The following is a 16,365-nucleotide window of genomic DNA, read 5'->3' on the forward strand; positions in this document are numbered from 1 at the left end:
ATAGGGAGGTGCCTTATTCACTGTACTGGACACTTAGTGGGGCCATTCAATATGGAAATTCCTGTCTTTTCATTGCTTGTATTATTTCTTTGATGACTTCTTCTCCTGTTCACTGTTCTCCTGGATTTCTTGGAATGACTTTCCAATATGCTTATCTTTTCTCTCCTATTTTCTAGCTTTTTCTTTTTTTATTCTTTGTCAGAGACTTGTAAAACTTTGCCTTTTAACCCTGCCATGGATATCTATATTTTTTAAAATTTCTCCTATATTTTTAATATCTAAGACCTCTGTGTTGTTCTCTGTTCCTTCTTTTCTATACTTTTTTTTTTTTAAGTTTTAGATATTTCCTGATTCTTATATTGTTTCTGGTACTTCTGAGTTCCTTTGGTCTATTTAGTTTACTTTGGGGCTTTCTGCAAATACTTGTTAATCGTTGGCTATCTTTTCGTATTTAAAGGAAAGAGGAAAGAAACTAAATAAAGGAAAGAAACTAAAATCCTGATTGGAAATCTTTGGAAGGTGAGAGGAGTGTGGCAGAATTCTGGGGCCTGGTCGAATTCACAGTTGGGTGATCAGGAATTAAGCTGGCCTTTTTGTTAGGGAATAGATGTGAATACCTGCAATTCTTACCTGTGGGGCAGTTCAATTCTCTGCTCAAGTGGCTTAAGGTCTAGTGGAATTAACAAACATGCAAAAGATTATATTTAAATATGAATAAGTGCTACTAGGAAGGAATATAGTTTCCTGTGCTAGCTGTAACAAATTACTATAAACTGGGTGGATTAAAACAATGTACTCTCATGAGATTAAAACAATGTACTCTCATGATTTGGAGACCAGAAGTCCAAAATCCAAGTGTCAGAAGGGCTACCCTCCCTTAGAAGTTCTAAGGGAGAATCCTTACTTGCCTGTTCTAGCTTCTGATGGCTGTCAGCATTCTTTGGCTTCTTTGGCTTGTGGCTACATTGCTCCTTTGCCTCTATCTTCATATTATCTTCTCTTCCCCTGTGTCTCAGATCTCCCTATCTTTCTTACAATGACACTGATATTAGATTTAGAGGCCACCTGGATTTTCCAGGATGATCTCCTTCTCTCAAGGTCCTTAACTTGATTACATATGCAAAGACTCTTTTTCAAAAGAAGGTTATAGACACTCCTTTACCATGCAAGATAATATTCACCAATTCCAGGGATTAGGAAAGGACATCTTTTGGGGGCTATCATTCAACCCACCATAGGAAGTGAGTATAAGAAGGGCTATGGTTTATATGAGAGGGGGAAAATAAGGGAAGATTCATAGAGAATGCCTAACCAGTGTCCTTCCTATTTCTTAATAGACAATAGATAAATCAACTTCTCTGTGCTTAATGTTTAACCTGAAGTAGACCTGCCTATTGTTCATCATACAACTATCTCCAAGAACTATCAAAGGATGGTTAGTGTGTCCATACTGCCAAACACACACAGTTCATTCATCTACTACAAAGAAACTAGTGGCTATTCTTCTTTAATTTCCCTTATGTTGAAAGGGCTGAATGGAGGTATCTAAGGGATCTGTCACAATTTATCTCTGCTGCCCCCACTGAATACTGCTGCTGTCTCTGTTGTTTACCCTATCTCCTCTAACATAAAAAACTAGAAGTCATAGGCAGAAATACATCTGAGGGCAAGAATACATCTGAAAACTAATGTATTCTCAAGTGGTGCCTTAACAACAAATATCTCTGAAATAATCTTATAACTTAGTACCTAAAAAAATAAATAATATATCTGATACAGATTCTCTGAGTAGAGTGGATTTGCTAGGCTTGATTATATATAAACTTTTATCTATAGAATTACACAAATACAAACCTTGGCTGTAGGTAGCTTTCAAGAAATTTCGTCTTTTTCTGAAATTCTGAACTTTTTTGTGTTCTTGGGTATTAGTAGGTATGTGAATTTCTGGCTCAGTTTTTTTTTTCTCCTTACAATTTCTCATAGTACTTTCATCTCCATTGACATTATTAGTTAATTCCTCAACTGAAACACAAACATTTTATAATGTCAGTGTTGTAGTGGTTGGTTAAATGTCTAGAAAAGAAAATTCACACTTTTTTAGAGTTTCTCTTCTCTAAATAAGCCAGACTGTTTAAGAGAATGGAAGCTTTTAAAAATGTTTTTATATAACAAACATAAAATTTGTTGGCTAAAATTCTAATGGGAATTCAGTGAATAGTTTAAATCAATAGAGCTAACAATTTCCTGCTATTAAAATTTTGTTAGGTTTTCTGATAATAAATACTATATTAAAAAGAAACAAAAATTAATAGAAATACTGTTTATTAACTTCTATTAATATCAGTTTAGCAACCATCTTTGATAATAACGGTTAGACTTTCAAAGTAAACACTATTACTTAACTACTAGTCTTAGCAGTGTCACAAATGATGGCTAACAAAACCTCATTTTTCTCAGTTTGGGCACAGGTTGAGTGAAATTCAGTTGAAAATGTCTATAAAAATAAGTAAATCTAGTAAATCTATAGGAAATGTGTACAAATTGAGCAACACTACTAATACCTGGTTGGTGAGAAGTTTCTTCCTCCTCTCTTTGACCAAGTTGTGTGATGTTCGTCAATTCTTTATTCATATTGTCAGCAGAATGAAAATCTATATTATGGATGGTCCTATTCTCTGGAAGATTTTGTCTTCTTTTTTCAACTTCAGTTGTTTCTATTACTTGAGAATCAACAACTGTGGATAAAGGCCCATTTAAAGAACTTGTTTTCTGGCCTTTGTCAGTGTAATTCCTTTTAGTGTCTTGTTTCTTTGTCACCTTTTCCACAATATGTATATCTGTTTGATTCATTAAAGGAGTTGGTGCTCTGGGGCTATAATCCTGATGCTTTTTGAAAAGGTCCACATGACTAGTCAACTTTGAAACCTCATGTGTTGAAAGTGTTTTCATATAAGCCAGGGAAGTTTGCTTAGGATTGCTGTTTGAGTGATCAAAAGAAGTTCCATATATGCATTGTTCAAAATTCATAACATGCTGTTCAGAAATGACTACATTATCTGAATCAGAAAAATTAACAGCTTCCTGTTGTGGAAGTGTAGTTAGGCTGCCTGCATTTAACTCATTTTCCTGTGAAAAATGGCCTTCAGAAGGTGAAAATTGTTGAAAAGTCATTTCTTCTCTATTTGTTATATTCTCTTTATCATTACAGTGGTTTTTGTAATCTGTGGAACATATCACCTTTTCAAATGTTACAGATTTCTCAGAGCTAGAGCAATCACCACCATCATCATCAACATTTCTCTTTATGAAAGATAGGAAAGATTTTTCCCATTTATTAATAATACTCTCATCTTTTTTAACTGAGTTACTGTTTTCCTGAGATTTATAAGGGCTGCTGTGTTGTTCTTGGGGAGTATGAGGCTGCTGATCTGTAGTAACAATTGGTAACTTAATTTCTTTATGTAATGACAGTCCTGGGAGAGAATCAGCTTCAGTTTGATCAATAGATTCTAGTTCCAAGCACTGTGCTTCTTGACTATCTGATAAATCCATGCTCTGGATTTGTGTCTCTTTAGAAATTGAACAAGCCTCAATATTGTTATCTAATTCATTTTTCAGGCTTGACAGAGTTGGGCTGGAATGTTCACATGCCTCTTCTGGAAGGTCATCAATGGTTTGCAGAATATGTTGTTGACGAGTAACCAATCTGTTTATTCTCCTGGAAGAAGAGACAGCTAGTGCCTTTCTTGGATTGCTGTCTCTATCATCTACTTGTGTCATTTTATATAGTGTGTTTCTTCTTCCTTTACCTTTAGACAACTTTGTGCTGGGATCTTTGATGTTACGGAGACTGCCTTTTCTGAGTCTTGTAGAGTATATTTGGTTAACACTTGATTGTTTATGCTTGGATTTACAAAATTTTGTGTTTTTGGAATCTTTCTGGTAACATTCATATACATCTTCTTTATTTATAAATAAATCCTTTTTGTTTCCTTTATTGACTTTTATGTGTTCTGGCTTCTGTCTTCTGGAATTTTCATTACAAACAAACCAAATGCGATTTTTAGAACTGAATTTTGGTTTCTATAGAAACAAAACAGATAGTTAGCTTTAATTTTCAGCTATAGTTCTACACTCAATTCAATCTGCACTGTTGATATATCAAACTATTATTCCATTCAATTTTATATTTTGATCTAACCACAGGACCTACAGGGATATATCCAACCTGTTATTTCAAAAAATAGACTAATAGACTAAAGGCAAATGTAATAGATTTAGACTCAGTATGTATACTAAACTTTATTTCCTACTGTACATTTTAATTTCTTTTTGCATTACTAATCTTATTAAATATCAAAAGTTTAATTCACTTAATTTGTATAGGCTTTTAAACCATTAGTTAAAAGTTTCCTTTATAAGAAAATGCTTTGGAGGCTGGGTGAGGTGGCTCATGCCTGTAATCCTGGCACTCTGAGAGGCCGAGGCAGGCAGATCGCTCAAGGTCAGGAGTTCGAAACCAGCCTGAGCAAGAGTGAGACCCCGTCTTTACTAAAATCAGAAAGAAATTAATTGGTCAACTAAAAAAATATATATATATATATAAATTAAGCTGGGCATGTGGCACATGCCTGTAGTCCCAGATACCTGGGAGGCTGAGGCAGAAGGATCGCTTGAGCTCAGGACTTTGAGGTTGCTGTGAGCTAGGCTGATGCCACGGCACTCTAGCCTAGGCAAGAGAGTGAGACTGTCTCAAAAAAAAAAAAAAAAAAAAAAAAGAAAGAAAGAAAATGTTTTGGAAACACTCTCTTCTCCCAATTGTTATACAGCTAAACCTAGAATTAGGAGAGTTTCTTCCTCTAGTATCTAGGAGAACTACAGATAGGTCAGTGGAAAAGGGATTTAAATATAAGAAGACAGATACAATCCTAAATTGGCATGAAAGATCATTGTTGGCTGCTAGGATTAAAATAGGAACATTGCTTCCTCTCACTTACCACAATTCAAGCACCGATAAAGAGTAACAGCCTACCCTGTTTGAAGGGATGGACTGACACCTTTGATACTTGTACTGTGTTTAGGCCACAGGAAATTTGACATGGTTGAAAAACCTTAGGCTCCGTGAAAAGGAGGAGAAAGGAAATGGCTACCAATACATTAGTATGCCCAGATATGCTACATTTACTCAATTGCTTCTCAAGCTAACAGACCAGTACACTTTGGTTCTCTGTTACTAATGTTCCAGCAGTCTTTCTTTTTCCTCTGATGATCTATAAAATAACTAGCAGTTACAGCCCCTGAAATTTTATTACTAAACACAGATATACCTTGCGCTGGTGTACATCCTCTACGTCTAATGGGTTAGTGTTATTCCTCTGAGCTGTAAACAAAAAGAGAAAATCAACTCTAGACTTCTAAAACCCACAAGTCTTTCATCATGAGAAAACCAAGTGGAATAAGTCAATTATACAAACATTTTATATTAAAATTGGCACATAAAACATCCCTATAATTTATAATTTCCATATTAGAAACCAAATACTATCTTAAGAGAGCTAAAAACATCTCTAAAGGAAAGGCAAAACAGACCTAACAAGATAACTAATACCAAATATTGGTATTGACCTCAGTATTTTTTATTTTCCCCACAGATATATCCAGTTATACCCTCTTCATTCAGTAGATTATGCAACTGTATGTAAGATACTTTTATAAGGCAATAAATTATTTCATAATTAATACGATTATCATCAATTCCTAATACATCTGCTTAATAAGGTCCTAGTTTAAATGCTTCATTCTCTTCAATGTGAAACATATACACATGGAAAAGGCCAATCACCCTTTGAATGCATGGGGGGAAAAGGTGATGTGAAAAAAAATCTAGGTTGATAATACAAGGAAAGTATATTAGTGTCTCTTTCATTGCCTCCTTTAAATACTGAAGGTTGAATTATAGTTACCTATATATGCATTTGGCCTCAAAAGATAAAAACCTAGAAATAGTGGTTTGCACACAGGAGGTATTCAATGAATATTTGATAGAGGAAGGAATAAATGAATGAACATCTTAGATGTGATATAAAGAGTACAAATTTCCTTAAATATATTATAAACTAGAAATATAAATTATTTTGACAAGGATATAATTTTAAAAGAGAGTAATTTATTTCTTGGGAATAATTTCATGACAGTAATCAAATTATGATGTCCATGATGAAGCCTGACATTCACCCACTCACCTCATTCAGGTGAGGAAAGGCACACGGAATATCCTTCTATCAAGGAAAGGGGCTAGGAGCACAGTCTCTGGAGACTCACTCCTGAGTTTCAATCCTGACTCACATGCTCACCAGCTGGGTGACCCTGGGTAAGTTTCTTAATGTTTCTCCCTTCAGAAAATGCCTGTAAATGAAAGCTAATAATAATCCCAACTATATTGAATTGTTGTGAAGATTAAATGATATAATCCATGTAAAGAGTTTAGAGGAGTTCCTGGTGTATCATTATTATTGTTATTATTATCATCTTCTAAGATCATAAAGGACACTGTGCCTTTTCCGAACTTTGGTTCTTACATAAAACATTAGAAAAACAATACTTTCCAGAAATCACTCTGTCAGACAGGGTTCCTAAGGGAATGTGGAAGGAACAAAGGGGCTTTTATTTCCTCTCAGCTTTAAAACTTCGCAATTCTCTGGTGTAACCAACTTAACACAGAGATAAAAAAAGATCTGAGGTGATGAGTTTGGTGATGTAGTTGTGCCCTTTTCCCTCTGTCACGCTGAGCTCCCATCATATACTAGGGACTGGGTTAAGGTATTTTAAATATATTAACTCCAATCTTCACACTAAAAATCCCATAAGTAGATGAGTAGATATTATAAACTCAAATTTACAGGTAAGAAAATTAGGGATATTAGTTTACCCTGTTGGCTTTATAACCTATAAGACTATAAAGTTAGTATAAATGAAATCTTGTCCTGCACCAAAGTAGATGTATTTCACTCTAAGATAGAAAAGTAGGAAATATATTTTATATGAGGAAAGTTCTTTATTCATTATTCCCATAATTGAAAGCTCTTCATCTAGAATTTAAAAATGAAAATTCCGTTTGTATAAGTATACAGATATTCTTTAAGTAAACTAATTTTGCATTTATATTGAAAAGTAGTCAATAATTAATGACAGAATTTGAAAGTTCAAACTTAAGAAATATTCAAACCATCTGGTGAAGCATGATAATGCAACCTAGCTTAGTAAATTCTTTTACAAAGGAAGAATGGGAGCTAAGTCCTACGTAGAAAACTTTGGGATTCCTTTCCATGAAAGAAATTCCCTTGGGTAAGTATAGGTTTGAAGTGGGCATTGGCAAACAGGGAAATACTGGGTTTTGAGAAAGGGCTAGAATGCTGGAGAAAGCATTCCCAGAAGAGCAAAACAATGCATTAGTCACATTGCTATATTGCACCTAATTTTCAATAGCAGACACACCCTGCAATAATTGGAAGAACTATCTTATATTAAATAGAACCCAGCTGGGGAAGGGAATGTACTTTAAATTCCATTTAAAACCAATTATCAAAGGTTTTGCGTTGACACTTAATCATTAACCATGATATATATGTAACATCTGTCCTATTACGGTGTGGGTAAGAAGGAGCTTGGTTTATGTGTCTTTTTTATGTACTCTCACACGACCTAAGCAGTTTTTAAAAATCATATTCATTATAATTGCTTGCTATTCCTATTTCTTATTCATTTTGTATCATTAGGCTCTAATATTATATAATGCCTGCCACATAGCAACCCTGAATGAATGAGTGAATCTCCACAGAAAACAGATAAATTCCAATGGAGGTAGATTAGGAGGCATCTATTGTTTTGCCTGCCTAGCACTTGTCCAGATAAGCAGCTCTCTGAAGAGAATCCATTGGTTCCTGCAGTTTAGATACCTGGAACTGCTTTTATTCCTGACCTTTCCTGGATCTTCAGCTTTTCCTTTAATTCTTGTACTATCCTGCCAAGAAACTCCCTTTTCTGCTTTAAGTTGATTGCATGCCACCCAAGAACTCAATTTACAGTTGTATCAAAGAACTGACACAACAGGCATAGCTGTATTATTTGTCCCCAGGGAGACACAGAGCTTTAGCAGAGGATGGGTTTCTACTGCCAGACTAAGCTATGTTCTGACTAGAGAGAAGGGAAGGACTTAGAGGGAGGCCCACTCACTTTATGTGTAGAAGGATTCTCAGACTAAACGTCCCTGTGCACAAAGGGGAAATTCCAAGCGCAGAAGCTTCTGTTGTTTAAAATAATAATATTTAAAAGCCTTTGGGGAAAAATACCTATTGAGGAAAATTTTATTAAAATATAGTTTAACAAAAGGGAATGAAGTACAAACACATCTCTTGAATGGAAAGAATTTGTTTTGTTTTTGTTTCAGAGGACTGATACACTATTTATTCAACAAATATTTGCTGAATGCCTGCTACGTACAAGACACTTTGGCATTCATCAATAGACAAAACAAAGATCCTTTCCTTCATGGAGCTTATATTCTGGAGAAAGAAGACAGAAAATAAAAAATAAGTCAACTATATAATGTGTTAGGTGTTAAGTGCTACGGGAAAGTCTAAATAGAGTAGGGTAAGGGGTTGGAGTGAGGGTTATGGTTCTAAAAATACATCCATAAATTTTTTGAAACTTCTCCCTTTAAGAGGTGGAGTTTAATTCTGTTACCGCTGAGTGTGAGCCAGACTTAGTAACTCAAGTTATAACAAAAATAATATGGAAAAAGCGATGGTATGTCACTTCTGGGGTCAGGTTATAAAAAGACTAGCTTTTATCTTAGGTACATTCTCTGTCTCTTGGATCACAGTGTCAGCTGCCAGGTGGTCAGCAGCTCTATGGAGAAGCTTGTGTGGCAAGTAACTAAAGTCTTTAGCTGATAACCAGCAAGGATCTGGGGCAGGCCAACAACCATATTTGTGAGCTCGAAAGTGGGTTTTCCTGCCCTAGTCTAGCCTTAATTAACATAATTGCAACCTGTGAGAGACCCTGATTCAGAACCACTCAGCTACACTGATCCCAGAATCTTGACCTTCTAAAACTCTGCAAAATAAAACATGTTTATTGTTTTAAGTGCAAGATATTAGGGTAATTGTTATATAGTGATAGATAACTATTAAATAACATAGTAAGGGTGGGAAGAGGGAAGTTGCAGTTTTAAATAGGGTGGTCTAGGCCTCATTGAGAAGGTGATATGTGAACTAAGACTTCAGGAGGTGAGGGAGGCATATCTGAGGAATAACAAGGAGGCCAGCATGACTGAAGTTGAGTAATGGAAATAGAGAGTGGTAGGAAAAGGGGTTATAACTAGTAAGATGGCCAGCTGATACAGGAACTTGAAGGCCATTATGAGGAAACTGGCTTTTCTTCTAGATTAAAGGGAGAGCCACTGTAGGATTTGAGCAGAATAATGTGATGTTACAAAAAAATCTAACAAATGAATTAAAATGAGTATAAAGAATATGCCATGTATTTAGGTTATTATTATATAACATTTTTTATTGCTAACTACAGATCAAGTTCTTTTGTAGTTCAATTTAATAGAGTAATGGATGGGAGAGCAAAAGTATAGCTATAAGAAAAGATTCTCAAGGAATGGATATAAACAATCCTGGCCATATTCATTGAAAAAGATACAACCAGATATAATTTTCATCACATCATGTTATTCAGCCAAAGGATTGTGGGGGAAAAAACAGAAATTTGTAAAAGATTTCTTAACTGTTCGAAATATAAAACCTGGGGGAAAGTATTGTCTTTCTTTTTTCTTTTGGAGTCCTGTTATGTGCATTTGCAAACAAGTCAGTGTGGTTTATTAAAAGAATGGAGGAAATACACCACTGGATAGATTTTCTCAGAACCTGTGGGGGAAAAAAGTAATTTCTTTAATTTTAAATTAAATTTCCGTAACTCTCTAAAAAAAATTCTGTAACTCTCTACTGATATGATGAACAGGTATAACAGGGTTGTTTAATCTTACCTGATGTAAGATATTTTTGATCTTTAGGAACGTATCTCTCAAGGAGACGCTTCATATGTGAATCCTTGGCTTCATCCAAAGCACACTGTCCACTGTCACTTCTAAATAATGGATCAGCTCCATTCAAAAGAAGTAACTCTGTCACCTAGAAAAAGATTATTCATGTAAGGAAGCCCAGATTAAGGTTATATTGTAAATGTGTGCTAGCATACAACTCTTAAGTAACATCAAATATTTCTTTCAACAATGCAGAGTTTGGGTCTATCTGGAACAACTTTGCCAATAAAAAAAAGAATTAATGTAGTTGCTATTAAATCGTAATTTGTTGATAAACAAATCTCTTATTAAAAAGACCGAGAAAGAGAGAAGAAAAGAAGGAAAGAAGGGATAAGGAGCGAAGGAGGAAGGAAGGTAGGAAGGCAGATGGGCAGGCAGAAAAGAGGTTGGGGCAGAAAAGTTCAGCTGCTAATGAAATACCAAGAATTAGCATTGGATTCTGCAGTAGTAAATGTACAGGTTTCGGGAGGTGGTTACGTTTTCCATCTATACCTGTGTTGCTGCTGCCCCTCTTCAGACTGTCAGGGAGAAACCAGTCAATCCTTAATTGGTTAGTACTCCTCAAGTAACCTCCTTTATGTAGCTCTCCCTGTCCCCATCCCCCACACACTGCTGCCCCAGAGAAAAATGACCTCTCCCTCCTTTCATGTACATATTTTATCATAGTGCCCAATATACTCTCTATTATACTTATTTCTTATATATCTATTTCTCCTACTGTACTGTAAGAAGGAAATGTTCTTCTAATGCTTATAAAGCACCATAGGAAAAGTGTATTAAAGGAGAGCAAGTTGAAAAAAATACCATGTGTAACCGAAAAATGTTCTGTATAGTAATTAAAAGTAACATATAAAATGGCACCTACCATATTAGATACAACAAACCCATCACACAGTAAAATTTAATTATAAATTTTGAATTTCTATTAGTAGAATGAATTGAAACTGAAATTCCTATATGTTTTTCTATTGCATGGTCCCAAAGATATTGAATATTTGCAGACTATATTATTTGCTCTGTAAACAAAAGCATCACAGTACCTTATAATGTCCATTTATCACAGCATCATGTAGGGGAGTAATCTGGTACATTCCTTTGATATTTACATCTGCTCCACCTTTTAACAGTTCACTTGCTGTTTCATAAAATCCTCCTACACTAGCTTCATGAAGTGCTGTCCAACCTATTATACAAAAACAATATGGCATTTGTTTAGATTTGGCACCTTAATAATATTTTGTGCTTGCCCTTAAAAAAACCACTCTAATTCTAGGTTTCTTTAAAAATATTTTGATTATATGAGACAAGATAACATCATCATGAAAACATACTATAATATTTGGTAGGTTCAATAAATCTGAGGGGCCGGGCGCAGTGGCTCACACCTGTAATCCTAGCACTATGAGAGGCCAAAGCAGGAGGATCACTCAAGGTCAGGAGTTCAAGACCAGCCTGAGCAAGAGCGAGACCCCATCTCTACTAAAACTAGAAAGAAATTGTCTGGACAACTAAAAATATATATCTTAAAAAAAATTAGCCAGGCATGGTGGTACATGCCTGTATTCCCAGCTACTCAGAGGCTGAGGCAGAGGATTGCTTGAGCCCAGGAGCTTGAGGTTGCTGTGAGCTAGGCTGACACCACGGCACTCTAGTCCCGGCAACAGAGCCAGACTCTGTCTCAAATCAATCAATCAATCAATCTGAGGGACAAATCTAATTCCTACCCCTTCACTAGCCTGTGGAAAAATGTAAAAAGAGGTCAAATATTTGAAAGCAAACCTGACCTCCAGATAAAAAGACTGTACAGGAGTGATTATCAACTCGTAGAGAAGGCTGGTTGTAGGCTACTTTTCTGCAGAGGTAGGGGAAGAAAAGCTTTATTTCTAGTTCAAGGTACTTCCATTAGTACGTTGGCTAGATCGAGCTGGCTAGATTACATATCAGTCAGTTCAAAAGTATATATTTATTTTTCTTATTTATAAAAAAGCTATTTATAGTAGTTCAACTAACAAACCACAAATTGCTCCAAGAAAACCAGTTATATAGACATTCTATTTCTATGTTAGCCAAAGACAAATGGTATAAGTTATATTTATTAAATTCTAATAAATCATACAATAGATGTAAGAAAACCTAAAAGTTGCATGTTAAAGAGTATTTCACTAGCTCTTTTCAGAACATTCTCCATAAGCCAGGGTTTCTCAATCTCAGCAATGACATTCTGGGCTTGATATTTCTTTGTTGTTCTGAGCATCACAGAAAATTTAGCAGCATCCCCGGCCTCATCATGAAAGCACACTGTATTATTTAGTGGGTTTGATAAATCTGAAGGACAAATCAAACTCCTACCCCTTAATTAGCCTGTAGAAAAATGTGAAAAGAAGTAAAATATTGGAAGTAATCCCGAACTCACCAAATAAAAAGGCTGTACAGGGGTCCTTATCAACTCAAAGAATGCTGGTAGCAACTTCTATCCCAGTTGTAACAACTAAAAATGTTTCTAAAAATTGCCAAAAGTCCCCTGGGAGGGCAAAATCACCTAGTTGAGGACCACTGCCATAAAGTGTTATGAAAGCAGTTTCTCCCATAGTGTAAATTATAAAATCATTAGGAAGAAATGAAGAGCACCAAAAATGGTAAATATACAGTTAATAGGGTTTTTTCCTATAAATTTCCATAAAATGCACATGGCTTTTTAAAGCAAAAATTATAACATTATCTTTTAGTATTTAGAATGTACATAGATGTGATATATATGATAGCTATATCGTAAAGAATGGGGGAATAAATGAACTTATATGTATTCAATGTTCTTACATTTTATATGTTTATAGGAAGTATTATAATATTAACCCTAAGATGACTGTGAAACATTAGAGGTATATACTTAATCCCTAGAGTAACAATAAAAAATACTGTAAAAACAAAGAGAGAAACAAAAAATGAAGTCAGCACACAGGAAACAATTACCCTATTTCCCCAAAAATAAGACCTACCCATAAAATAAGCCCTAGCAGGATTTCTAAGCATTTGCACAATATTAAGCCCTACCCTGAAAATAAGACCTAGTGATGGGTGTGGCTATGCTGTGTATCTGGACAACCCATGTATTTCGTCGAGGAGCTGTAAAGAAGAGGAGCAGCCCTTCTCATCTGCCCCATAAGAGCTCTATTGCTTGACATGAGAGGTTGGGACCAATGGTCCTAAAGGAAATAGAGTCTCAAGAAATTCAGGAAGGAATTTGGGGTTTGGAGAGTTATGATAATGTTCCAGAACAAGACGACTTAACTATATTTGAATAAATGTAGATTGTTGTACCGTACTTAAAAAAAATAACACATCCCCTGAAAATAAGTCCTAGGGTGTCTTCTTGAGGAAAAATAAATATAAAACCCTGTCTTATTTTCAGGGAAACATGATAGTAAAATTGTAGACCTAAATCCAACCATTTACATTAAATGTAAATTGACTAATCACTCCAATTTCCAATTAAAAGGCAAGGTCAGCAGAATGGATAAAAAAGCAAAATTGTATGCTGTCTAAAAGAAGCACACTTTAGGCCCCGCCTCCTTCCTTTCGGCCGGAGCCGCCATCTTCCAGTAATTCGCCAAAATGACGAACACAAAGGGAAAGAGGAGAGGCACCCGATACATGTTCTCTAGGCCTTTTAGAAAACATGGAGTTATTCCTTTGGCCACATACATGTGAATCTACAAGAAAGGTGATATTGTAGACATCAAGGGAATGGGTACTGTTCAAAAAGGCATGCCCCACAAATGTTACCATGGCAAAACTGGAAGAGTCTACAACGTTACACAGCATGCTGTTGGAATTGTTGTAAATAAACAAGTTAAGGGCAAGATTCTTACCAAGAGGATTAATGTACGTATCGAGCACATTAAGCACTCTAAGAGCCGAGATAGCTTCCTGAAGCGTGTGAAGGAAAATGATCAGAAAAAGAAGGAAGCCAAAGAGAAAGGTACCTGGGTTCAACTGAAGCGACAGCCTGCTCCACCCAGAGAAGCACACTTTGTGAGAACCAATGGAAAGGAGCCCGAGCTGCTGGAACCTATTCCTTATGAATTCATGGCATAATAGGTGCTTCACACTTTGTGAGAAGCGACAGAAAGGAGCCTGCGGTGTTGGGACCTGTTCCCTGTGAATTCATGGCGTAATAGGTATAGCACACCTGTGAGAAGCAAAGAAAGGACCTTGAGCTGCCAGAATCTATTCCCTATGAAGTCATGGTATAGGAGACAAACCTAATAAAAGCCGCTGGACTCTAAAAAAAAAAAAAGAAAAAAAAAAAAAAAAGAAGCACACTTTAAATATAAAGACAGGTTGAAAATTAAAAGATGGAAAAAGATATAGCAAATAAGCAATAAACCTAAGAAGGCTAGGATGTCTATATTAGTATCATGTAGAGTAGACTTCAAGATAAAGTACATTACCAAGCAATCAGAGAGGCATTTCATAATGATAAAAGAGTCAGTTTATCAGAAGACGTGACAATCACAACTGTGTATGTACTTTGTAACAGACATTCAAAATATACATACATAATGAGTGAGATGTGCACCATCTGGGGGATGGTCATGCTGGAGACTCAGACTTGTGGAGGAGGGGGGAATGGGCATTTATTGAAACCTTAAAATCTGTACCCCCATAATATGCCGAAATAAAAAAAAAAGAATTGCAAAATATATATAAGGATCAAAAATTGACAGAATTAAAGGGAGAAACAGACAATCCCACAATCACAGTTATGAAGATTTTAACTCCTAAGTAAATGATAGATCAACTAGATGAAAAAAATCAGTAAAGACGTAGATGATCTGAACAACATTATCAACATCTTTAGCTGACATTTATAAAACATTACATCCAACAACTAAAGAATAAACATTCAAGTATACATGGAATATTCATGAAGACAGGCCATATACTAGGCAATAGATAAATTCTCAATAAATGTAAAAGGATCAAAACCATACAAAGTGTATTCTTTGACTATATCATTTTTAGTCAAATTAGAATTCAATAACAAAGATATCTGGAGACTCCCCAAATATTTAAAAATGAAATAATTTTTAATATAATCACTGGCTTGAAGAAGAAAGCATATGAGACATTTTTAAAATTTCAAACTGAATGATAATGAAAATAAAATATCAAAATCTGTGGGATGCAGCTAAAGCAGTACTTAGAGGGATTTTTTTTTTTTTTTTGAGACAGGGTCTTGCTCTCTTGCCGAGGCTATAGCACAGTGGCATTATAATAGCTCAGTACAATCTCAAACTCCTGGGCTCAAGCCATCCTCCTGCCTAAGCCTCTGGAGTAGTTGGGTAAACGTGCTTGCCCCATGCCTAGCTAATTTTTCTATTTTTAGTAGAGACAGGTCTTGCTCTTGCTCAGGCTGGTCTCAAATTCCTGAGCTCAAGTGATCCTCCCACCTAGGCCTCCCAGAGTGCTAGGATTACAGGCCTGAGCCACTGTGCCCAGCCTATTTTGTTCCTTTATCATAAGGCACTCAGTCTTTTCTTTTTTTATAGTATCACTATATATATATATTTAAATCTTCCTAGTAGAAATTATTAATCTTTTTGGTTTCACAGTATCTGGCACATAGGAAAAGCTCACTTCATTGAACTGACATGTCGCATGAAGGTCATATGCCTCTTGCCAGTAGTTCTTGAATGTGGTGGGGGAAAGGGAAGAAAGAAAGAGAATGTGTTTTGGGAGGTGAAGTGATAGTTGTATTTTAAATGAACACTGCAGGTGATTCTGTTGAAAATGGTTTGTAGACAACCCTGTGGAAACACTGCCCTCTGTAATTCTGTGAGATATGGTAGCTAGAAATAAAGGTAGAGCTAAGATGCAAAGTGAGAAGGAAATGTAGAAAACAAGAGTTCCAAAAGCATGGAAAATATGGTAAGGATAAAGAATTCATGAAGGTCACAGAAGTGCCTCGGGCAGTGAGGAAACTGTATATATTAACCGGCTAGAGACAAGCAGAGCACAACCACTGAGAATGTTAACGCTGGCACAGAAAAATAAAAGTCCAATAAAAAGAAACATTAAGAAATGCTTGGGAAATCCATAAAGTCAAAATTTACTGCATATAGAGCTACTTCTGAACTCAATGGGCAAAGACAGAAAGAACCACATATTTCTTGAAATCAAGGGAACAAGTGCTTTGGCTAGCAAATGAGGTTCCAAGATTGAGGGTTATACGACCATGGCTGTTGACCTGGGTA

The 16,365-nt window shown here is 35.7% G+C and overlaps 1 protein-coding gene and 1 pseudogene across 1 annotated transcript in view; one reads left to right on the top strand and one right to left on the bottom strand.

Annotated features, from left to right (window-relative positions):
- The window catches only part of ANKRD31 (ankyrin repeat domain 31), a 101,638-nt gene that overhangs the window by 32,855 nt on the left and 52,418 nt on the right, over positions 1-16,365 (bottom strand). Inside the window, exons 11-15 of the mRNA XM_076007906.1 lie at positions 11,149-11,291; positions 10,052-10,196; positions 5,328-5,380; positions 2,562-4,083; positions 1,855-2,022 (exon numbers count right to left, since the gene is read on the bottom strand). Coding sequence (XP_075864021.1) covers positions 1,855-2,022; positions 2,562-4,083; positions 5,328-5,380; positions 10,052-10,196; positions 11,149-11,291 — 2,031 coding nt within the window. The remainder of the gene's footprint in view (positions 1-1,854; positions 2,023-2,561; positions 4,084-5,327; positions 5,381-10,051; positions 10,197-11,148; positions 11,292-16,365) is intronic.
- LOC142873739 (large ribosomal subunit protein eL21-like) lies at positions 13,673-14,315 on the top strand (annotated as a pseudogene).

Source organism: Microcebus murinus, chromosome 11 (genome assembly GCF_040939455.1).
Source record: "Microcebus murinus isolate Inina chromosome 11, M.murinus_Inina_mat1.0, whole genome shotgun sequence".
NCBI lineage: Eukaryota > Metazoa > Chordata > Mammalia > Primates > Cheirogaleidae > Microcebus > Microcebus murinus.